Here is a 24,913-nt window from a genome sequence, read left to right on the forward strand (position 1 = left end):
CACAGTATAGGTACCATCCATACCTGTAATACCTAATATTTTATGAATCACCTCATACAAGTATATAGTGAATACACTGTAGTCAACCAACCATTTCTGAACTGGTAGACATCCGAAGTCTTTCCAATTTAGCTTTTACAGTCAATACTTTGAAAATAGCCTTTCATATTCTGATGAACTAATATGTAGGAGATATTTAAAATTTACTGCTTAAAATGGATAGATGAGTGAATGGGATAGGTAAGTAACAATTAGAATTATATGCTAATGGCAAAGTCTAAATATAAATATACCGGTGTGTACAGCCAAATTTATTGGAAGCAAATTCTGAACCTGTGGGTTCAGCAATCCTTAAGGCTTTCCCCTGAGAGTTAGGAATTGCCTCCAGTGAAACCTCTGCATCCCTCTTGGCCACTGACCTTTCTAGCACAAACCTCAGCCCATAGCTCCCTCTTCTTCACTTTCATAACGAAGTTCCCCACCCTCTGGGAGAAGATGAATGCAAGATAGCACAGGTACTGAGCTAGTGAGCAACTTTCTAATGCAGCCTACATGATGGCATGGGAAATAATCAGCATAAATGCTTTTCTTAGGGTTTTGAAAAAATAATTACAATAATTCAAATAGCTTAATATTCGAATTTAAAACTGCAGGTATCCTAAATCTATTCTCTATATTCGTCTTATTTCCATTGGTCATGGGGGATAAAAGTGCTTGGCATTGATGAATCTTAGGTGTACAGATGCACATACATATTTGTTTATGTTCTCCTGCTGTCCTTATAACCCTGCCAGTGTGTGGCCCAATTATCCTTATAAGGGTCATGGTCATTGGGCCAGTAAAGAACAGCTCCAGGACTGAAATCAAGATCTACTCAGTTCCAAAACAGAATTTGCCAAAGCATATTCTAACATTTAAAACAGGTTGCTCTACAAAGCTCATAAAGCTAGGAGAAGAGCGGCAGTGATTTTTATACTATCCATCCGGCGAAGAAATAAAATGTATATGGGCAGTTTCACATTATATTTTTCTCCAAAACATCATTCACTTTCTACTAATACTGACAAATAGGCTATAAATGGGAGAGTTTAGGACTTAAGCTGCTTTTAAATGAGGGAATTTACCTGACTTCTGTAACTGTAACCCCTCTGTACATCACCTTTACAACAAAAAATAAAATGAGGGTATTTTTTATGTCACCAAGCATTCCTTATTTATAATAGAATTAAACAAATGATAGGACTACTAATGATCTTTCATACCATGCTTAATCAAAAATTGTATTCAGTGAACTGAAATCCTTTCTCCATGTTAAATTAAGCCAGATTCCTAACCTATACAAATTACGTAGTAACCATCCAGTAGATGGCACTAGTGCTGGCTACAGATTTTATTCTTCATGTAAGTGTTCTAGCACTTGGTAGAAATCTTAAAGCTTATTAGGGCTAGACATACTTAAAAGTGAAGATAGTTCCACATGCTAATTGAATCTTGACATGTATATACTTGTGGGAAACATCACAAGCTCTATAAGAATGGGACACTGGTGTCTGCAGTGTAGGATAAGGGTTTGCCCTACAGTAGATACTTATGGAATAGTCAACATGCCTTTAACTCACAGCTTTTCAACTTGGCCAAACTTTAGCATGATATGGAATTGAGGGACAATGGTTAGATTTTTAAGTATTGAAAATACGTACTTGCTGAGATATGACAAAATAAAAACCTTTTTGTTTTGTTTTGTTTTTGGCCAGTCCTGGGCTGTCAACTCAGGGCCTGAGCACTGTCCCTGGCTTCTTTTTTGCTCAAGGCTAGCACTCTGCCACTTGAGCCACAGCGCCACTTCTGGCCATTTTCTGTATATGTGGTGCCGAGGAATTGAACCCAGGGCCTCATGTATACGAGGCAAGCACTTTTGCCACTAGGCCATATTCCCAGCCCAAAATAAAAACCTTTTTAAAAATCAGCCAAACTTTAGGCCAAAAAGACTATTTTAGGCCAAAAAGATTTTAACTTATATAGGTTCAGTTGAAACCATGACTCTACTCAAGTATCTTGATTTTAAGTACTGACATAATTTGAATAATTCAATTGAACTATTCCTGTTTAGATGACATTTTTAGTCTCTTCTGCTTCAGCCATTAATGTTGTTTCCTCTCTACAAGCCAATATGTAGTGGATCCTAGTTTCACACACACACACACACACACACACACACACACACACACACACACACACACACTGACGAAGCAATACATATTCAATTTCAAAAGTTCTCTCATTAAATAAAAATCTCACCAGGGGCTGGGAATATGGCCTAGTGGCAAGAGTGCTTGCCTTGTATACATGAAACCCTGGGTTTGATTCCTCAGCACCACATATATAGAAAAAGCTGAAGTGGTGCTGTGGCTCAAGTGGTAGAGTGCTAGCCTTGAGCAAAAAGAAACCAGGGACAGTGCTCAGGCCCTGAGTTCAAGCCCCAGGACTGGCAAAAAAAAAAAAAAAAAACTCACCAGGTGCTCATGGCTCAAGCTATTGAGGAGGCTGAGATCTAAAGATCATGGCTCCAAGACATGGGCAGGAAAAGCCTATGAGTCTCTTAACCACCCCAAAGCCAGGTGTGACTCAAGTGGTAGAATTCTAACCTTGAGCAAAAAAGCTCAAGGACAGCACCAAGTCCCTAAGTTCAAGTCCTAGGACCAGAAATAAGTAGATCTCTAGAGTATTTCAGATGCAAGTCTCTTAAGCTTACACTTACAAATTACTCCCTAGGTCAGAGGAGCAACACATACATCCAACAAACTTCCTAGGTATCTCACGTAAGTAGGTGACTTATCAACAATTTTTCTTTTAGTATCTATTTATCCTATACTTAATATGTGAACCAAGAAACTGAGTTACTCAATCCAGATGCATTTTACAGTGTGACTCAGACATAAAATGTAAAAAAAAAAAAAAAAAAAAAAAAAACTTTAAACAAAACCAAAAAGCAGACTCTCAAAAACATGTTGCACAGCACCAGTGGCTCATGCCATAACCCTAGGTACTGAGGAGGCAGAGACAGGATGAAGGTTCAAAGTCAGTCTGTGCAGAAGTCTGTGAGACATTATCTCCAATTAAACAAAAAGCCAGGTTGGAGGTGTGGCTCAAGTGGCAGAGAGCCAGCTGTGAGCAAGCATGAACCCATAGTTCATGCCCTGCCAGCATGAATAGGTCCTTCAGGTGATATTAAGCTAGTGAGGTATGCAATAGTTCTTAAGATACATTAGCTCATAGTTTGACAGTGAATCATGGCCTAGGGTTGGAATGTTGTTAGGGAAGTCACAATAAAATGGTGAATCATCAACAAAGATTATAGAAAGGTTTCAATATGTACCAAGCTGGTATTAAAATGCTCATTTGTATTTTCTGACTGGCTACTCATAGTGGTAAAATGCTTAGAATCTGAGTATACATGTTAACATGGGAAAATGTTAAACGGCTTGTATAGTTTGATTTTCTGTAGTCTGTTCCCTTATTCTGTGGTGTGCTTTGAGAAACATCAAGACTCATTACTGAACCAACTGGAGAAATTTGGTTACAGCATTTGAGTCCAAACTTTAGTACATTCCCAATAAAGCAAACTTTGAGGCATCAGATAAATATACCTAGAAAGTATTGTTTTCTAGCCTCTCTTAAGGTGAATCACATCATTAATGACAGTGCTGCTTTCAAAGGTCACAATTAGATTACCTCAGAAGCATACTTTGTGAATTGTGGGACTGCTTAATCACTCCAACTGTAATCATTGTCTAGGACCTCAACACATGGGTTTCTTTTTCACCATGGCCAAGTATCTCTGTCCCGACCTTTTCATACTGCCCACACTAGAGATTATTCTTCCCCTATTAGAAATGCTTTTGTCAGGAGATAAAAAGAAGGCAAACTAGATCTCTCTAAAAAACTATTGGGGGCTGGGAATATGGCCTAGTGATAAAGTGCTCGCCTCATATTCATGAAGCCCTGGGTTCGATTCCTCAGCACCACATATATAGAAAAGGCTGGAAGTGGTGCTGTGGCTCAAGTGGTAGGGTGCTAGCCTTGAGGAAAAAGAAGCCAGGGATAGTGCTCAGGCCCTGAGTTCAAGCCCAAGACTAGCAAAAAAAAAAATTTGGGGGGGTGGGGAAGTATTGGGGCTGGGAATTAAAAAAAGCCAGAAGTGGCACTGCGGCTCAAGTGATAAGAGTGCTAGCCTTGAGCAAAAAGCCAAGGACAGTCAGTGCTCAGGCCCCGAGTTCAAGCCCAGGACTGGATATATATACATGGCAAAGAATCCTAAAAATACAATTAAATACTGCTTCACAGGGTTCCATTTGTTGGGTCTCCACTGCTTCCAAATAAGACAACTTTACAATCACACAGTTAAAATGCCTTGGAGAAATTAGCCATTATGTTAATGACTTGAGAGTGAGATCATTTCTGTAACTAAGCTAAATTGGTAGAGCCCTTTATAAATTATGAACTTGCAACTACCAGTGGAACCTAGTCTGACCTAAACAGTATGTACTTCTTTAGAAAACTTCAGAGCAGGTTAACTATCTTCTTGTACCTCAACTGTCACATTAGGGCTGGGAATGTGGCTTAGTGGTACAGTGCTTGCCTAGCATTCATAAAGCCCTGGGCTTAATTCTTCAGTACCATATAAACAGACAAAACCAGAAGTGGTGCTGTGGCTCAAGTGGTAGAGTGCTAGCCTTGAGCAAAAAAAAGCTCAGAGATAGTGCCCAGGCCCTGAGTTCAAGCCCCAATACTGGCAAAAAAAAAAAAAAGTCACATCATGCTAGGTGTTGGTTATTCATGCTTATAAACCTAGCTATTCAGGAAGCTGAGATCTGAGATTGGCAGTTAGAAGCCAGTTGGGGAAGCAAAGTTCATTATATTCTTATCTCTAATTAACCAGCAAAGGTGGAAGTGGAGCTGTGGCCCAAGTGATAGAATGCTAGCCTTGAGCAAAAAGAAGCTCAGGGATATACCTAGACCCTGAGTTCACAACTATAGTTTTTCTACTTTTTTCCACTAACTAAATTTTCTACTAACTTTTTGGTTTCCAGTATCATTCCCTTGTCATTAACCACCTTGAAAATTATTCACTTGAACTGTTAAGTGATTAAAAACTTTAAGGCAGGGCTGGGAATATGGCCTAGTGGCAAGAATGCTTGCCTCGTATACATGAAGGTTCGATTCCCCAGCGCCACATATATAGAAAACGGCACTGTGGCTCAAGTGGCAGAGTGCTAGCCTTGAGCAAAAAGAAGCCAGGGACAGTGTTCAAGCCCTGAGTCCAAGCCCCAGGACTGACACACAAAAAAAAAAACAACTTCAAGGCACACTCAGAACTACACATATCCAGGGTATTATCAAGTTAATCTGCCTCAAATGTTAAAGCAAAACTACCATGACCACAGGAAAATACGAAATCAGATGGCATGCTAGAGGAAAACCTTAATGTCAGAATGCTTCTGAGAAAGCATATTGCAGCCTTCTATTATTGTCTGGCCTTCCCCACTACAACCTTCAGTTTTGATTCCAACGCTCTAATACCTCTGCTCCTAACAAATGGGATAACTGACTGATCAGGCTTTGATCCACTGGTTTCATAAAAATAATACTGGGGTGGGGGGGGGCCTCAATCCTAATAGAGGTATACTTCTATACTGAATAGAATGTTTCACTAGGTGTTGTTTAAACTTATTTCCAAGTTGACAGCAGAAAGCACAGGGAGGAGGAAGGAAGAAACTTCCTTCTTCAGATGATTCTGTCCATGCAGACTGGAAAGGCAAACATTGATTGTGAAGTATGATTCACTCTCCTTTGTAGTGATGACTTACCTAAGAAAAGAGAAACTTGTTAATAAAACCACAGGACAAAATTGAGAGTTATCAACTGCAAACATACAAATCTTAGATCTTTTTCTATTTAATGTGAACATGTGAAAGGATCACAATACTTCCACACCTAATTCTGTACTTTTGACTATTGTTTAAGTCATGATTAACAAACTCTGCTTACTCACAAGACACCATTCTAATTACTTACATGAAAGTCTTAACTTCAGAAAGGAGTATTATGGCTTCTTTCAGTTGCAGAATCCAAGGATTAGAAAGGTTTCAAGTATTGCAACTTTCCAGGCATCCCAGATGAGAACATGAGGCTAGAACTGTCTTGAATATAAACCTGGCAGTATTTCTGTCTTCTAAAACTCCAAAAATCATTCCTCAGACTCATCTACATTCCTCAGACTCAGACTACATTCTCTCCAAAGTAACTCAGTAGTATTGCTCCTACTCCTACTTAGATTTTTAAAGATACATCTCTATAGCATTTTTTTGTTCATCCCATCAGTAATCTTATAAAATATAACCTATCTCAATCCTGAAATTTTTAGGCATTTTGAAATGTAAACAAATCTAAACAATCACAAAGCCAATATGTAACTTGTAACAATATGAATGAGTGAATCAATCATAAACGAATGCTTTCCTATCATATCAAAACCCCAGAACTGGAGACCAAAAGCAAATTCTGGACAACTCGGTATTTTGTCCACTACACAATTTCCAGAGGCCAATACATACTGTTGAAAAGCACGTTAGATAAAAACTGAACTAGAGGGGAAAAAATCTGGCACAGATTTTACTCAAATTCTATAAAATTTTAAAATGCTATGACTTTATTGGATGATTTGAGGTAGGAAAAAAACAAGTGTAAAACTAAGTCTCTAGGTTGTTAATACAATCTTAGGGAGATGTACAGGCTCTCTCCTGTTGTCACAGAAAAGAGTAAGAATTAAGTAGGTCTGTTAACATTAACACAAAGAGGTAAACTTTAACAAAGGAAAAAATTTACTAGCTATCCATCCTTACAGTAGAAAGTAAAACTGGGTACCATTTATAACATATAAATAAATCCTACATTAACATCTTTGAATAAAGCTGTAATCGCTTTGAAAGTCATGTAACTTTTACTTATGTTATGTCAATGTTCCAAAATTAGGACATATATACACAACTCAAATAAAGGGAAGTACCTAGCATTTTCACTGAAAGCTGAGTACTGTTAAGTACCAGGGTAACTTAAGACTGTACTGCTACATGGATTCAATTTAAATTGCCTTCATTATATTTATCTACAATTATTTTTTTTAATAATCAAGTCAGTGTTTATTGTGATTTTACAACAGCTCCAAACTAATTTTGGTATTTAACATGGTGGTTTCAAAACTAAATATCTAAGGCCTTAGCTTTAAATTTTCCTGCAGCATAATCTGTAATTTTAAAAACAAATGTTGAGTAGCACATTACAGAAAGTAAATGTACTTTCTTAAAGAAAATTACTTTTATTCCATAATTCTGACACAAAGAAATTTGTTTGGGGGCAATACAATAAGAATTCTGAATGACACAGTGCTGGGAAAAATCTTAAGAGCAGTCACTCAATTTAGTCAGTTATTCCTGGACTCACAAACACTCAAAAATGACTGTTAGCATTGATCAAGTTTCTGATTTTTGGCGGTTATTGCTTTAGTTGGCAAATATCTGAATTTAAGACACCTAGGATATATCCCATTAAACTTTGTGTCAAGTATTACAAAAACATATACAGAAGATAGACTCATGGAGGCTATAAAGCTTGATATCTCAAGTAACTCACCCTAAAATGGGTACAGATTTAAGAGAATATCCAATAATTTTTACTCTAAAATAAATGTCCCTACTATTCAGAGTGCTCTTATTCTTCAATAGGACACTTGAGTAGTTTAACAGTTTTGCTAAAAAAATCAACCACTCTTCTTAAACCAAAAATGTACAAGTAATAAAGGACATATTTTTCACAGTTAACAATAAATAAAAGTGCAGCAGTAAGTGTTCAAGTAGGGCACACGTAGTTCAAAAACTACATGTGATGATTTGGTATAGGTCATCTTTTAAAGGCTCTCCGAGGATCCCTGCCATTACTTATTGTGGTCATGATTGTGTGATTATTAGCTGGTCCTGAAAGCTGTGGGTAGGTCGGTCCCCGGCCATTGCTTCTACCAGAATATGAAAGTTGGTATCCCCTTGATTCAGGGCCAGTTTGAACACCATTTCCTAAGAAAGAATATAAAAAGAAATGGTTATTTTCAGAAGTGGTCTATAGTATGTTATAGGAATAGAGGAGTCCCAAACAAGAAAGTCCCAAGCAGAAACTCCATTATTTTTCTACTGAAGAAAACAAGTGGTCTGCAGGGCATTATAAATATAGTATTACTGTAAATATATTAATTTGGCAATATATTAATACAAGCAGGAAAAAAGGCCAACTTTGGCAATAAAATTAGAAGTAAAGTGAAAAGCAAAAAGCAAAAACATATAGTGAGTATATGTGAAAGAAAAAAGAATAGAAAAAAAAAGCATTTGTATATTGTCATTTGGCTCAGAAGGTTCATGTTTCAAAGCAGACAATATAATCCTAACTTTTTTTAAGCAGGCACAATTTTCCAATGGAAACTTTGTGCCAAAGTATGCCATTAGGCCAAATAAAACATAAGCTACCCTTATGAACTCCAGTCATGAAAGACTTATCTTCAGTTATTTAACAAAGTTTCAAAAACATTTAACAGGGCTCCAAGCACAACTAACAGGAAGCCTGAGGAGTAAAGGCTAATCTTTTAAAAAGGCAGCTAACAGTACATTGAAAACTAAGGTATTAATTTATTCTACACAGAGCAATAATTCCCAAAATAGTCTTTTGGTGAACTAAAGCAATCAGTAATACTCCATCTATTGTAAGTAATTACTAGGTTAGAGAATTTCTTTTTAATAAAGTAAAAAAATAACCAACCTCTTAACACGGACATCACCAAGATACCAAGATTTAGACTTGGCTTATCATTCATCAATGTATTCCCAGTAACAGACTCAATTGCTTAGACAATGTATTGGCTTGCAAGTATACTTACCTTCTAGAAAACTATGGAGGTATTCCCTATATTGGTAGGTCATTTGTACTGCTATTTTTTTTTTTTTTTTGCCTAAAGATTTTTTTTTCCCCCGGGCCTCTTTTCTAATTCCCTTAACTTCTATGCCTGATTACAAAGACAAAAACCAAAAAAACTTACCCACTGGTCCAAATGTGCCTGTATTCATATTACTGTTCTTCTGCTCATTATATACCTAAAGAAAAGTTTTACTGAGTTAATAAAATGAAAGTAAAATAACACAAAAATATTGTATCCTTTTATAGTTGTGTACCTTTTTTAAAAACTTATTTTTAACCATTTAAACAAAATCTTTTCAAGACTACTTAATGTTAAAATGTTTAGGAATGTTCCTCAAACTTTTCATAGCTTCTGTATTTCCTGTATTACTTGTCACTCTGCAAAGTGCTAATTGGAACATTTATGTTTGGTGTCATAAACTAGACTCTCAAAACATATATAATGAAAAATAACTTAAGGTCTTGTTAAAAAATGTCATTCTCTTCATATACTCAAGGTCTCATATAGTCCAGTTACAAAATTACTAAAGTCATATCATTCTAATAAAAATATATAACAGGCTAATTACCCCTTGGTTCTGTTGTCCTCGATAATCTGGATTGGGCTCACTGAAATTCGGCACTTCTGAATAAACCATACAAAATCTGAAAGAAAATAAAGGACAAGTTAAATGACTTGTGTATATCACCGAACTTCTTTTGTGAAACATTCCTAACTTACAGGATTAAAGAATTTAGGTGTCAATGAAATTCCTTAGTAGTAACACGGAAGATAATGATATTTGTAATAAAAATTTCATTACTACATGCCATAAATATCAAGTATTTATTTATCTCTATCATGTAACTCTACTTGTACTTATTCTTTTGTACTGCAAAATAAAAAGACCAAGGATAGCAAAAGGCATCTGTGTTGGTCGGGTTTGTCCACATAGGCTGATAAAAGCAGTGTTCAAGGTTCCTGCCCTGATCCATGGCACACATTCATTCAATCATTTCACAAAACAGAGACAACAGGCTAGCCACAAGATTATCCTGGAGCTTCTTTTAAAATGACAATATGAGTACCAAGTTAACTCTTAAGCATCTGCTTAGCTCCTCAACTCACTATAAAGGAACTAAAAACCAGGTGTGCTAGTGGTTCACACCTTAATCCTAGCAACTCAGGAGGCTAAGATCTGAGGGCTGAAGTCTGAAGCCAGCCCAGGCAGAAAAGTCCCTGAGACTCTTATCTCTAACCACCAAAAAGCCAAAAAGTAGAGCTTTGGCTCAAGTGGTACAGTGCCAAACTGCAGCAGGAAAAAAGGGGGGAGAAGCAGTTTGCTCAACCCTGTCCCCTACAAAAAAAAAACAAGAAAGCTTTCAGTGTATAGATTATATCTATCAGTGTAGACATGATTTGTGACTTGTTCAGTTATATACTTACTCCCCAATTTTTTGAAGTTCACCACCCCTTCCAGTATAAAGTGTCAGACAACCTTTCCACATAGATGCATACCTAGAGAAAAAAAAAATTAGGTCTTCAGAAGTACATATTATTCTATTTAATATATATCTTTAATTGGGTTAGAAGTAGAAACCAAACCCTGTGTGTGTTTTATCACAGTAATTCAAATACAATGAATCTAACTTTGATTAATTTTTTACAAAGGGATAATACAAGGAAAATTCTACTGCCAAATGATGATGTATCTAAAAACAGTAGCCCTAGAAAAGTCTTCATGAGCCAGGCATGGTGGCACATGCTTGTAATGCTAGCACTCAGGAGATCCTAAGGATTCAAGTTCAAGATCAGCCTGGGGCAAATAGTGTGAATTCAAAGCCAGCCTAAGCTACATAATGAAATCTTGCCTCAAAGGTAAAAAAAAGTCCAAACACGAAGTCTTTTTACAAACCAACTCATCCCTTCACAACTGTGTTTAATTGCAGAAATTTAAGTATATTTTTCAGAATATTTTGCAGAAATTTAAGTATATTTAAGTATATTTTCATCACATACTAAGATGAAGAGTTTTTCTTCTATATCCCTAAGACACAGGGTTCCCGTGCTACTGAACATTTGGGAAAACTTAATGCTTTAAAAACCAAACTGACATCATAAATCTTTGTTGCTCTTCCAAATTTTCAACTCTCCATACAAACCTGGCTGAAAAACTGTTTATTCTGAGCAGTTTGAAAGAAGATAGCATCATTTAAACAAACAATCCTACTTAAAAGATTTAAGGAAAATATAACCAATTTAATAAAAATCAACCTAAGGTCTGGTTTTCAAAGGTTCTTTGTACACTCGCCATTCCCAAATCATACAAAAAGTTACCCAAGATTAACTTAGGTGCATTAACATTTCAAAAAGTTTTTTTTTTACTTTTTAAATGTTTTACTTCTGTATTTACAAATGTAAAATGTAATGTATAGTTTGAGGGAAGAAACTTGATTTACATTTACCTTTCTCATGTTTAAGGGGTGAAAACACTGATCAAGTTCCCATAGCTTTATAGTACACATGCTAGCATTCGAACCAACCATTAAGTAAATGTTAGGTAGGCCTTTTATCCAGAGATGTTTCTCTTAGGCTTAACCAGAATTTAAAGGCCTACAGTATACGACATTCCAAGCAGAGTGTTATTTCACTAAGTAAGATACAATTATTCCCATTTTAATTTTACAGATAGGGAAGTTAAAAGTGTATTTATTTCCTAACTCCCAAGGTCATACTGAAATTAGCAGAGAAAACTTCTCTAGGTGTGGATTTTCCTTTTGAACAATAATCTCTGGTAATGTTTAATTTTTGATCAATGCTTTGATGGGCATATACACAACTAAAGCCACCTAATTTGTTGTTTTCAGTGTATAAAAGTTTTTAGCTGGGGGCTCATGGTGAGTAGTTCACACCTGTAAATCCTAGTTACCAAGAAGGCTGAGATCTGGGGTACTGGGTTCAAAGCAGGAAAGTCCAGGAAGATCCTTGAGACTCAGCTCCAACTAATTATCAAAAAGCCCGAAGTGGAACTTTGGGTCAAGTGGGAGGGAGGACAGCCTTGAGGGGGAAAAGCTTAAGGACAGCGCCCAGGTCCCAAGTTCAAGTCCCAAAACCCACACAAAAAGAGAAGAAAAAAACAAAAGTTTTTGATCCCTGGGAGAAAAATACTTCAGAAGCAAAAAAATGTCAATTATGTTAATCCTCACCACACCCTCCCAGGTAGGAATTCTTTTTTGTAACTTAAAGGTGTAATTAACATGACAATGAGTCAGTGTTGGAGACTATAAAGTCTAAGTCCTGACTCTCACTTCCTGCTTTGATACTTTATCTTCCTTCCGGAAGGTGTTTGCTGCTAGGCCTGTATGACACTATCTTACCCTACCTACTGGGAGCTCCAACACTCAGAATAGAATACTCCCGTACTTCTGAGATTCTATTTATTACCAACACCAGCCTCTACCTACTTATGACCAAGGAAATTATTACAATCCTATTAATCACAAAATCTTCCAGACTGTATTTCCTAAATTATTTTCTGACCTTTTATCCTTTCCAAAGATTTGGCAGTCAATAGACAATTTAAAAAAAGCCGAAGAAAAAGTGAGATAAGAGGTATGAGACCCATATGAATGAATGGAAATGTCAACATGAAACTCCCTTAGACAACCAATGCTACTAAAGTCTTAATTTTAAAAGTTCTAATTTTTGGGCTGGGGATATAGCCTAGTGGCAAGAGTGCCTGCCTCGGATACACGAGGCCCTAGGTTCAATTCCCCAGCACCACATATACAGAAAACGGCCAGAAGTGGCTCTGTGGCTCAAGTGGCAGAGTGCTAGCTAGCCTTGAGCGGGAAGAAGCCAGGGACAGTGCTCAGGCCCTGAGTCCAAGGCCCAGGACTGCCCAAAAAAAAAAAAAAAGTTCTAATTTTTTTAAAGCCACCAATCTGCCAACTAAGTTTTCTGAATGAAGGTCTGTCACAGAAGTCCTGCTGAACACTTTGTGTTATCGTTTTTTGGTTTTGTACAATTATCTTAAAACAGAAGAATCCTTTTTCAAGCTGAGTCTCCCAGATCCTTTCTTAACTTTTTTCTGAGAACGTTTGATTACAAAAAAAATCCTAAATTTCCCAACTATTTTATGTCATCTAAATACAAAAAAAAAAAACCACAGGAATTTCAAGTCATTAAAAAATTAAAAACAAGGGAGGGTTGAAAAGGACCTGAATATACTGAATTAAACAACTAATTTAGAAGTGTGGTGTAGATCAGTGTACTAAAACACCTCAAGGGCTCCCCTGAACAGTTTAGTGTTACTTGTTTGTTTTTAAGTAAACTAGTGGGGAGGATGAGTTTCTGGCCTGAAACCCACTGTAAACATGAAGATGTGTTGGACTGCGGCAGAGTGAACACCCAGGGTCGGGCAAAACTTCTTGGGAGTTGGCCCCACCGAAGTCACTAAGTCATCTGGGAACTGGTCGGATCCCGGGGGAATCTGCATCTCGGGGGCTCCCGGTCTCCTACCCCGCCCTGAGGCTGTACCGCACACATACCCTCGGGTCAACCGTATAATATCTCCTGTCTGTATGAGACTGCCGACCTCATCCCACACCGAGATGGTGATGCTGCCCGTTTTATCGGCTACTTTGCACGATCTCACTTCATGGCCGTCTTTGGTCTTGGTCACGCGTCCTGTGAAGATTCAAACACCATAAGGGGGGGGGAAGGGTGTGTTAGATAACCGAGTACACGCCCGCCTTTCCCGAGGTGAGGATGTCTGGGAGGAGAACGAGGTCGAGCCGGGCTTCTCCCCGCGAGTCGCCGAACGGAGCCCACGTGGGCGGGAGGCGGGGGGGGGGGGGGGGGAGGACGGCTCCCGACAGCGACGGCGGAGGCCCAGTCCGGCCCCGGGAGCGCACGGCCCCGGGTGGGGTGGTCTGCTGACCCCACTTACCTATCTCCAGGACAATAAAGACGACATTTAAGTTTTTCAGTCCGGCCTTAATATCTTTTATAAACAGAGGTGGGTCGTGGACCCCGTTCATACTGAGGCAGGTGCGGGCTCGGCTGCGGAGACGCGTGCGGGGTGCAAGTTCCCACCCTCCCGGGCCTGGGGCGGGGAGGAGGGCGACCCTGGGCGAGGAGGGGGGGGCAGCGAGACAGGGGTCAGAAGGCGGTTGTGTAGGGACCACGAGGCACTGGGCCAAAAAAAGAAAAAACAAAAAAGTAAAGAAAAAAACTAAAAGGAAAAGAGATGAGGGTGGGGGGAAGCGTTCACAAGTTCGAAAGGAAAAATAAACCGAACCACACCGGACGCCAGCCCCGCTCCCAACCCGGCTGCGGGCAGGAAGACACCGTGAGAACAGACCCCTGCGGGCAAAATTGGGGCTTGAAAAGATGAAAAATATCAAAGAAAAAGACAGCGAAGGGACACCTCTGCCCTAAGTCCCGCTCACACACGCACGGGCGCGCGTCCCGTCGGACCCGGGCTCCGGAAAACGACGGGCTGTGACTGGCGAAGGCGGGGCGCAGGACACATCAACTGCACTCGCCGCGTCCTCAGCAGCGACTGAGGAAGGTGCCCGCCCGCCGACCCACTATACTCCCGGGAGGCCCCGCCTCTTTCTACGTCAGGAAGCGTCGGCACGCCCGAGGTCCCGCCCTCCCGCCGGCTCTACTCCCGAGGGGCCCCGCCTCTGTGACGTTACTGTGCGTCGGCACGCCCGCAGCCACGCCCGCCCTTCCGCCAGGAGCCGGTTCAGGGAAACCCAGGGGTGGGAACAGACGAAGGACGCCAGCGCAGCCTCTCGCCCCTCCCCTTGGGTTACGAGCGCGGGCCCCGCCTCCTCAGGCTTCCAATCCACTCTCGGCCTCGCCCCCTCCTCGCGGAGGCCTGGCCGCGTCCTTCCTGCCTCGCTTCGCCCTTCCGCCTGGGCTGCTATTACTTGTCCTGGGGAGTCCGGGAGTTCTTCCTTCTTTTTTTCCTCACGTGCTTAGAAGTTCAGTCTCCGGCCTCTGCCCTTCAGTCCTGCCGTCAGGAACGCCCAGTGGGTACGCCCAGTTTAGCACCCAGTGGGTACTCAAGGCGTGCAGTCGATTAGGAGCGGGCTTGGGACAGATCCGTCGTGCAGGGCGGGCGGCCTGGGCCTCCCCGTGGCGGGCTTGTTTTAAATTGGTGTCCGGAAAGATGGGCAGTTCGCTGGAGACCATTCAGCAGCTGGTAAACCGGCTGCAACCTCGAGCCTAGCCGTCTGGTCTGCTCTTTCTCTTTCACTCAACTCGTTTTTATACAACCAAAGGAATTGATCAGATGAAAGACCCGGAAATACTGTAGCCTGAAGGACAAAGTGTTTTAGGATACAGAAAAACGAGTTGAGCAATTTCCTAGTTGTGTGACTTTAATTTTTTTTTCACATTTTCACTGTGATTTTCCTTGGAAATACTCTTCTTACCTAGGAGGAACCAGTTTGTTTTTGGAAGACCAGGCCGAGCCCTTTCGAAAAGGATTTTCAAGGCATTGTCTACTACTGCATGTCATATCTGAATGGTTAACACTCTTAAGTAAGATTGGTTTGCACCGTTTATCCAGCTAAATACCTACTTTCAAGCTGCATTTTCCCCCCTAGGCTGTACAGCAAAAAAAAATCAGAAAAAAAATCATAGTATTCACATTCTAATTGAAGCAAGGGTAGGAGAATCCACGTTTGATCTCTCACTAGAGGGGAAATAAAAGGAGTGTGTTTCGGACAAGGGAATCCTATACTATATCAAGTGCTCAGTGCTTCAGACAAGGCAGGGGAGGGGAGGAGCTATAAGTGAGGTGGTTAGGAAGGTCAGATAAAGCTATTTTAATTTAATTATTGTAAAGGTGATGTACAGAAGGGTTACAGTTATGTAAGCCAAGTAATGAGTACATTTCTTTTTGAAGTGACACCTCTTCCCGCCTTTTCTCCATATTTCTCTCCTCCACAAATTGTATAGTTCATTTTCAACATAGCATCTAGTGAATATCACTGCTGCATTTGTTCCTTGCTTGATCTCCCCATTTCTGTGCTCCCCTTAGCCTCCCCAAATCAGATAAACAATATAAGACAAAAGGTACAAAAATCAAAAAGAGCGACAAAGGAGAAGCAAAATAACATAAAACCTCTTGTTTCAATTTTTTGAAGTTCATTTCAATAAACATTTTAATGATCTGAAAAATAATCTAGCAAATATATAATCGGAAAAATAAAACTAGGATCCCTTGCTTCACAGCAAATGAAATAGAATCCAACAAATTGCCCTACTAGTGCCTGCAGACAGTAGATTAGATGTTCATATTTTCTTCTCATCCGTTTTCTACTAAGGAATAATGAACTATTGTTAATCCTTTCTTCAACTCTATGTGGTGACTACTGATTGTAGTCACTACTGATGAAACTCGCCAGAATTATTTCATCATGTAAGAATGGCCAAATTGGGTTTAGAACCTATGCAATTGTGACTTCAAGGCCTTTCCAGCCTGGAACTAGTATTTAGGTTGAAGCTAAGTGGTAGAATTGTAAGTCCAAAATACACTGAAGAAATAAGTGGCAGCAGCAGGATATATTGTAAGATTTTAAGCAGTCACCTAGTTAATTGGTAGCAGAAATGTTGGAGTGTCAAAGAGTTTGTATATCAGAAACATGCAAATTTTTCAGAATATGTTTCATGAGGCATAACTTCCCAGATATCTGCAGAAAAGCAACATAAGTATATTGCCCTAGAAAACAGTTTTAAAAATAAGTGCCATGTTAGCAAGAAAGTCAAGACATTCTTAAGGAAGTGGAAGCTTCAGTTTCATAAACTAGTAAGACCCAGAATGCCAAAGATAGAGTACTGGATACAGTAATGGAAAGAATAATATTATAAGCATTATTTCAACACCAAATGAAAACATTTCTGCTAAAGGCAGAACCACTGACCAAAATCACAGTTTTCTAAGACACCTGACAAGAACCTCCCATCTGATCACGATTAGCTGACAGGCACAGTCCTCAAAACTGTATTTTTAGTGCTCGCTTCTGCAGCACATATACTAAAATTGGAACAATACAAAGAAGATTAGGATGGCCCCTGTGCAAGGATGACACCTAAATTTGTGAAACGTTCCATATTTTTAAATCTAAAATAACAGTAAACAAGAAAACTATTTTTAATGCAGACAAAAACTCATAGGAACAATATTGATAAAACATTTTTTCCTTTAAGTTTCATGAGCTTTCTAAAGGTTAGTAGATGAGAAACCATGCTGAGAATGTTCAACAGCGTCATGGACAAGGGCAAAGATAGTGAGCTATTCCCTAAATTCTCAGCCATTTGCCCCCATATCTAATAGGATTAAGTATGGCTACTCACACTAATTATACCAACATATTCTAAAGAGGAACTAGACACTTAGGAAACCTAGTACTGCAAAAGCAGAAGCCAGTGTTGAAAGCAATAGCCCATCTCTTCTGAGTTCTCCCTCCCCCAGGGCAGAACCAGCTGAATATCTACTTCCTCCCTAACTTGGCAATTCTCAGAAAGGAAATGGCAACCACATGCTTTCTCATTAAACAAAACTAAAGACAGCCTTGACAAACAACATATGGTGGGCAGTACAGAAACTCTTCTATTCGTGTTACTTGGTTTTCACAACTCCCAAGTCATTTCTCAAAAGTGATGGTTGATACAAAGAAAACAGGGGCCACCACCAAGTATTATTGCTCCCCCCAACAAGCTTTCTTAACATGACTGTTCAGTGAAATAAAAGCATATGTCACTCAGTTCACCAAGTTAGTTTATAATGAACATATTGCTGATTCTTTAGCATAGTCACACAAGATTATTTCCCAATCTTCTTTCAAAAAGCTGTTCTGTGGGCTGGGGATATAGCCTAGTGGCAAGAGTGCCTGCCTCGGATACACGAGGCCCTAGGTTCGATTCCCCAGCACCACATATACAGAAAACGGCCAGAAGCGGCGCTGTGGCTCAAGTGGCAGAGTGCTAGCCTTGAGCGGGAAGAAGCCAGGGACAGTGCTCAGGCCCTGAGTCCAAGGCCCAGGACTGGCCAAAATAAAAAAAAAAGCTGTCTGCAGACTTTCTTCCTTATCATAGCCAAAACAAACTTACTCTGAGATATGAAAGTACTTCAGGACAACTCTGCATGGAAATGTTGCTTAGTGGGACCCAGTATAATATAGAAGGGCAATCTTGGATATAGAAGGTTCTAATCATCTAGAATCTCTAAGTTTCCAGTAAGTTATGTCTAGCACCTAGTATTCATGCTCACCCCCCGTTTTTATTTCTAGGATTAGAAACATCATTTTCATTTTGTGTGTACTTTCCATCTATCTAAAACCATTACAACATCAATAAAATGTAAAATATTGTAATAGTTTTAACTTACAGCAAGAATTGTTAGTTATTACAGGGTTTTGTATGAAAGTCACAAAAAAATTAAAACTACAGTATCCTCACATTACAGAGATTATCCACTTTGTAAAATAATTGGCAAGGTCCAGAAAAGATCATTCCTTAATCTTGGTTAAAAGACAAGAACAATCAGAATTAATATTCAGTAATCATTTCAGCAACAGCTAAACAAAAGTATAATGACAAATGCTAAAACATATCAAACATCTCCACATATTGCTTAATATGTGCAAAGTAATCGGCCCCAGTTACCAGCTGGGATTTTAAAAGTGATACATGTTAAATACTTTTTCCACAAAACAAGATGTTCTAAAAACTACATTTCTTTGATTATCTAAATAGGACATTGGATTTTTCGAAAGCTTTGTAATTCACAGTGATAAGTGCAGAACATTTCATCCCCCAAAGACTGATTGTTGTGGGAACAGTAAAACCCAACTTGTGAAAAATAACTTTATAGTTTCTCCTTGAAAGAAATGCTTCCCTACCTGGGTTCCAGGCAAGCCTGGGCAAAAAAATAGACAAGATCTCATCTCAGTCAACAAAAAAGCTGATTGTGGTAGTTCAATCTATCATCCAGCTATGGGGCTTATGTAAACAGAAAACTCACAGTCCACACCTACTGGGAGACCCTAGTCAAAAAATAAAACCAAAATGGGCCTGAGACATGGCTCAAGTAATAGAATGCTGGTCTAGCAAGTGAAAGGCCCTGAATTCAAACCCCTGTATGGCCAAAATAGTTAAAAAGAAAGACATGTATCCCTAAATGGAACAATTCAAGTCAACTACATAATCTCTTCAATGATGGGTAGACAACTCTGATGTTTATGTTATAAAACAATGCTTTTAAAAATAATTAGCATGTATTGTACAAAGGAATTTCACTGTGGTGTTTCCATACATGCATGTCTTTACTTAGATCAAATTCACCCATTAGTCTTTCTTATCCCCCTTATCTCTTCCTTCCCCTTTTCAAAATGTTTTTCCTTATGCTATTCCACTCATGTTATAATGTTCTTCAATCATCTTCATAAAGATCGCCTTCTTTCTTCCTCTCCTCCCATCACTGGCCTGCTACCGCAAAAGAGTAGTCACTCTTTAAACCACTTCTTTCAAGTGTATAATACCTCTAGTTACCTGAAATTCATTGTTTATGAAAAAAGCAAAGCATTATTGCCAACTAATTAACTAGTACCTACTAAAAATGACTTGTTTCTTTATTGGTAAAAGATTTATCCAATTGGAATAGGTTACGTGGCCCACATACTTTTGAAAGATACTGTAGGAAATGCTACAAAGTCACAGGTATAAAAAGAACATGAAGCCAAGCACTAGTGACTCGTGCCTGTAATCCTAGCTACTCAGGAGGCTGAGATCTGATGATGAAGGTTCAAAGCCAGCCTGGGTGGGAAAGTCCCTGAGATTCTTATCTCCAGTTAACCACCAGAAAACTGGAAGTGCTGCTGTGGCTCCAAGTGGAAGAGTGCTAACCTTCAGCAAAAGTAGCTCAAGGAAAGCACCCAGGTCCTGAGTTCAAGCCCCATGACAGACAGACAGACAGACAGACACACACACACACACACACATACACACACAGACATATACACACACACTCCCACGTGCACATGAAAATGCACCTGTAAGGTTGAAAGCCCTTCGATTTATGAAAAAAATCTCTAGATATTAAAAAAGGAGTTATTATCCTTGGGTAATATGTTCTAATATCCTATGTAACCATAAAAAAATGAGTGAATAAATAAATAAATAGCACAATGGAAAAACCCATCATTCCTAGATTCAGAACCTTTCTCCTTAACAAGCCCTACATACAAAAAGTATGGAAGTTCCTAACATCAGTCCTGGAGTCTGTTTAATGACTCTGTCTTGAATTCTGATTTATAATTCTGAGGGAAGAGGAGGAGGAGGAGGAAGAGGAAAAGGAGGAGGAGGAGGAAGCAGCAGCCAGGAGTAGCAGAGTATGTCTATAATCCCATCACTGGTAAGACTGAGGCAGGAATATTTGCAAGTTCAAGGACAGCCTGGTCTATACAGTAAAAATACTTTCTCAAGTCATAGTTTCTTTATTACAAAATAGCTGTCCTTATCTTATTTCAGAGCATTTACAAACACACACATTCACATAAATATATTCCAATAAATCACTAGGAGGAAATACTAAATGCTTCCATATAAACCCCTGATTAAAAACATTTCCCTGTAGTGTCCTAGTTGAAAGAATGCTTATAGACAATGTGCTCTAACCTTTTGTTTTGTGTGTAAAAGAAAACAAAATACAAACCAGGAGGTGTTAAACGGACTACCACCTACAATTCCTAATGAATTAATGGACCTCAATCATAATGACCAAAGCCTGTTATTATCACAAAGAGACACCAGTCCACACTAAATTAGCAGCTCTGAAGGTGAGATTCTGCACCAACTTATTTGTATCAACATATTCTTAAATACCCCAGATAATTGCAATATACAATAAAGTCTGAGCACCACAGAAAGCTATGGGATTATTTTTCAGCATAGTTTTCCACACACCTATTAATACTCATGGAAAATCTGTATAGATAAATTTATAGGATTAAATTACTGAGTAAGCTTTCTGATAGATAATGCCAATTTACAAATTGAGAATTTTGAAGAAAGCTATACTCCCACCTGCCTTTTTCACTGAACAATTAATAATGTGTCAATACTGAGATGGCAACAGTAAAAAGAACTTTCTGATTTTCCTAAAGCAGCATACAGACAATAAACTAAATCAAATTACATAATATACTTGAGGATGATAGGTACAAAGGGGAAAAATAGAGAAAAGGAGGAGATAGATACTTCAAAGAATCAGAGTAGTCAGAAAAGGTAGTGCCTAAGTAAAAACAAAAAGATACAAAGGAAAGAGCAAGCCAGACAAGTGTATGTCTGGATTTAAACAGTCTGAACAGAGCTTGGGCCATTGAAAAAAGAGTGGGTTTTTTTGTTCTAGGAACAACAAGAAGTTCGACATGGCTGAAGCCAGGGAATAAGGAGTCTAGAAGCTGAGGAGGAAAGTCGGGGAGGGGTGGCATACAAGAGGACTTTGTGTAGACTTTGGATCCTGCTCTGAGACAAGAAGATGCTGGAGTGTTTTCAGCGAGGATATGACATGTTCATTTGACTTGAGAGTCCTGCTGGGTGGAGAACAAGAGCCACTAGTGTAGAAACCGGAAAATCCGTGGGGAAGGAGACCATTGCACTAACCCAAGTGAAATGTGGGGTAGTGAGTGGCAGAGTAGCTGCAGGGACCATGTGGGATCCATGTCTGGATCTATGGGGAAGATGGAAACCTTGGATTGCTGTCTGCCTGAAGTGGAATAGGACCCAATGAGATGAGCCAAACTGAACTTCTGTGTTTGAGGTCTGAGCAACCAGAAAGATGAAATGTTGAATGAATTTGGGAAAGATTGCAAATGGAGCAATTGGAGAGTCTGTGGAAAGATAAGGAAGGATCAATTGTTGATTTATTCATATCGCTATTTATTCTATTTGTGTGTGTAAGTGTGTGTGTGTGTGAGTGAGAGAGAGAGAGAGAGATGGGGCTTAAGCTCAAAGTCTCGTACTATGGATTGGCTGTTTATTCAAGGTGCTTACCACTTGAGTCACAACTCTACTTCCAGCTTTCTGTGCCTGTGATTTGAATATTAGAATTTCATGGACTCTTCTGCCTGGGATGGCTTCGAACCTCAATCCTCCTGAGTAGCTAGGCATGAGCCACCAACATCTGGCAAAAAGACCAGTTGAGATATCAAAACACAATGCAGTGGGAAGAAGTGAGTAAGAAGAATGAGGTGATGGGTACAGACGAATCATCAGTTTCTCAAAGGAAAAGGTGTTCATTGTGTCTAATACTATTGCTAAATAGGAGAAGAGATGATGGGCATTTGCAAAATGATAATAACTGATGACCTTGACAAGAGAACTTTCAGTGAAGTTGACAACAGAAACCTGAATAAATGGAGTTCAAGAGAGAAAAGAAGTCCAGAATTGGAAATGGCAAAGCAGTGACATATAGCTTCTTCCAGAAGGATTGCTGAAATGAAGAACAGAAATGTGGCAATGGCTTGAAGGAAAATAGGACAAACAATTTTTTTTAAGATGTCAAAATATTGTGACTGGAAGCGAAAGGGCATGACTCAGTGGAGAGGAGTGACCACATCGGTGAAGGCACATCCTTCAACTTAAGTAGGTGAAAAGAGATCTTCAACTCAAGCCTGTGGGGGAAAGGCTGATAGATTCTTCAGGAATAGGAGAGAGGAATGATGAGGTGGTAGAATTGTTTGGAAGTTCTCTTCTCATTGCTTCTATAGTGAGTGAAATAAGCAAGATAATTAGCAGAGAGTGGGGATGGGGATGAGCTATTGGAAGTTTGAGAAGAAACAATAAAACAGTGTTGGGGAATGTAAGAGAATGGATAAACTAGGTAAAATTATTGGTTTTAGAAGCTGACTGAAATCTCACTAGAAGACAATTTGCCAAGTTCAAGTTAGACTAGTGCACACAGCTTTGTATGTTTAACCACACACATTCTGTGAGGGTTTGAGGCAAAAAGGCTGAACATTGAATCCAACCAGTATTAGAGTTTTAACAAATAATAGTAACACAGTGTTCTTGAAACTGATGTTGTAAAAAAAAAACATTTTCAGTTTGTGATTTGCCTTTTTCTTTTTATCTGCATTTCACATACAATACACATTTTATATGATCAAATCTGCTAAATCTGCTATCTTTTCCATTGAGAGAGAGAGAGCTGGTACTAGGGCTTAAACTCAGGGCCTGGGCTCTACCATTTAAGCCACAGCTCTACTTCCAGTTTTTTGGTGTCTAATTGGAGATTGAGTCTCTGGAACTTTCCTGCAATGGCTGGATTCTAACCACAATCCTAAAATCTCAACTTCCTGAGTAGCTAGGATTATAGGCAAGAGATACCATCACCCAGCTTTTTCTGTGTGTGTGTGTGTGTGTGTGTGTGTGTGTGTGTGTGTGTGTTTAATTTTAATGAACATATTGTTTATTGCTCTCTTGCTTCATAGTCCTTTCTCATGAAAGTTTAATATAAACTTTCTGTATACCATCTTCAATTTATGATGGTTGAAGCTTTACTTCTTTAATTTACCTAAATATAGTTTTTGATCTAACACAAATGTTTATTGACATGTTTTATATTGTCAGAATTATTCAAGGGAAGCTAGGCTTCAGTGACTCATTGAAGTAATCGTAGCTACTGAGAAGGCTGAGATCTGAGGGTCATTGTTCAAAGCAAGACCAAGCAGAAAAGTCTGTGGCATTCTTATTTCCAGATTGGATAACAAAAAGGTGGACCTGTGGCAAAGTGCTTGCCTTGAGCACAAAAGCTCAGGAACAGTGCTCAGGCCTTGAGTTCAAGCCCCAGGAAATGTATATACCTTTAAAGTAACAATAGAAAAATGTAAAATCAAGCCTGGTGCTGATGGCTCACACCTGTAATCCTGCAACTCAGAAGGCTGAGATATGAGGATCTTGAGATCTGAGGATCCTGGTTCAATGCTAGCGTAGGCAGGAAAGTCCACGAAACTATTTTTTTCCCTTTATTGTCAAAGTGAAGTACAGAGGGGTTACAGTTTCATATGTAAGGCAGTGAATAAATTTCTTGTTCAACATGTTATCTCCGCCCTCATTTTTGCCCCTGCCTCCCCCCTCCACCTTTCCCTCTCTCCCCCATGAGTTGTACAGTTGGTTTACACCAAATGGTTTTGTAAGTATTGTTTTTGGAATAGTTTGTCTTTTGTCCTTTGTCTCTCAATTTTGATATTCCCTTTCCCTTCCCTAGTTCTAATACACGCATATACAGTATCCAGGGTACTAAGATGAGATACAGTGATAGTAGGGGCATAACCACAGGAAGGGAATACGAGAGAAAAAAAAAGGCACAATTTCACATGGCATGTTGAAAATAACTACAACAATGATATAACACTTGTTTCCATAATGTGGAGTTCATTTCACTTAGCATCATCTTATGTGTTCATAGGGGCATAGACATTGGGCTATTGTGATCTTCTGCTATGACTAGCCTAACCATGTACTAATTATTCCCTATGAGGGAAACCAGAGTCCATGTTTCTTTGGATCTGGCTCACTTCACTTAGTATAATTTTTTCTAAGTCCTTCCATTTCATTACGAATGGGGTAATGTCATTCTTTCTGATAGAGACATTGAATTCTATTGTGTATATATGTACCACATTTTCCTGATCCACTCGTCTACTGAGGGGCTTCTGGGTTGGTTCCATATTTTAGCAATGACAAATTGTGCTGTGATGAACATAGTTGTGCTAGTGGCTTTAGTGTGGTCTTGCTTGTAATCTTTTAGGTAGATGCCCAAAAGTGGGGCTTCTGGGTCATAGGGGAACTCTATTTTTAGCCTCTGAGGAACTTCCATACTGCTTTCCAGAATGG

At 39.2% G+C, this 24,913-nt stretch overlaps 1 protein-coding gene, 1 long non-coding RNA gene and 1 other non-coding gene across 5 annotated transcripts; 2 read left to right on the forward strand and 1 right to left on the reverse strand.

Moving 5' to 3' along the window:
• Positions 1 to 6,688: 6,688 nt before the first annotated feature.
• Positions 6,689 to 14,569, reverse strand: Nabp1 (nucleic acid binding protein 1). 3 transcript variants are annotated; one of them, XM_048345062.1, is made up of 6 exons: positions 14,457 to 14,569; positions 13,546 to 13,684; positions 10,442 to 10,513; positions 9,585 to 9,660; positions 9,137 to 9,191; positions 6,689 to 8,126 (listed from the first exon to the last, which is right to left on the reverse strand). In XM_048345062.1, exons 3-6 carry the CDS (start codon positions 10,501 to 10,503, stop codon positions 7,957 to 7,959), a joined length of 363 nt encoding a protein of 120 aa, XP_048201019.1. In that variant the 5' UTR covers positions 10,504 to 10,513; positions 13,546 to 13,684; positions 14,457 to 14,569; the 3' UTR covers positions 6,689 to 7,956. The 3 variants fall into 3 exon arrangements, with proteins under 3 accessions (XP_048201019.1, XP_048201018.1, XP_048201020.1); XM_048345061.1 differs by having other exon boundaries at positions 13,947 to 14,568; XM_048345063.1 differs by having other exon boundaries at positions 14,449 to 14,558.
• Positions 13,126 to 23,872, forward strand: LOC125350454. Its single transcript, XR_007210750.1, has 3 exons — positions 13,126 to 13,469; positions 13,760 to 13,767; positions 23,862 to 23,872. It is a non-coding gene; the product is annotated as an uncharacterized LOC125350454 (long non-coding RNA).
• Positions 17,028 to 17,134, forward strand: LOC125350991. Its single transcript, XR_007210890.1, has one exon. It is a non-coding gene; the product is annotated as a U6 spliceosomal RNA (small nuclear RNA).
• Positions 23,873 to 24,913: the final 1,041 nt, after the last annotated feature.

The sequence above is a fragment of the Perognathus longimembris genome, chromosome 4 (assembly GCF_023159225.1).
Source record: "Perognathus longimembris pacificus isolate PPM17 chromosome 4, ASM2315922v1, whole genome shotgun sequence".
Taxonomy (NCBI): Eukaryota; Metazoa; Chordata; class Mammalia; order Rodentia; family Heteromyidae; genus Perognathus; species Perognathus longimembris.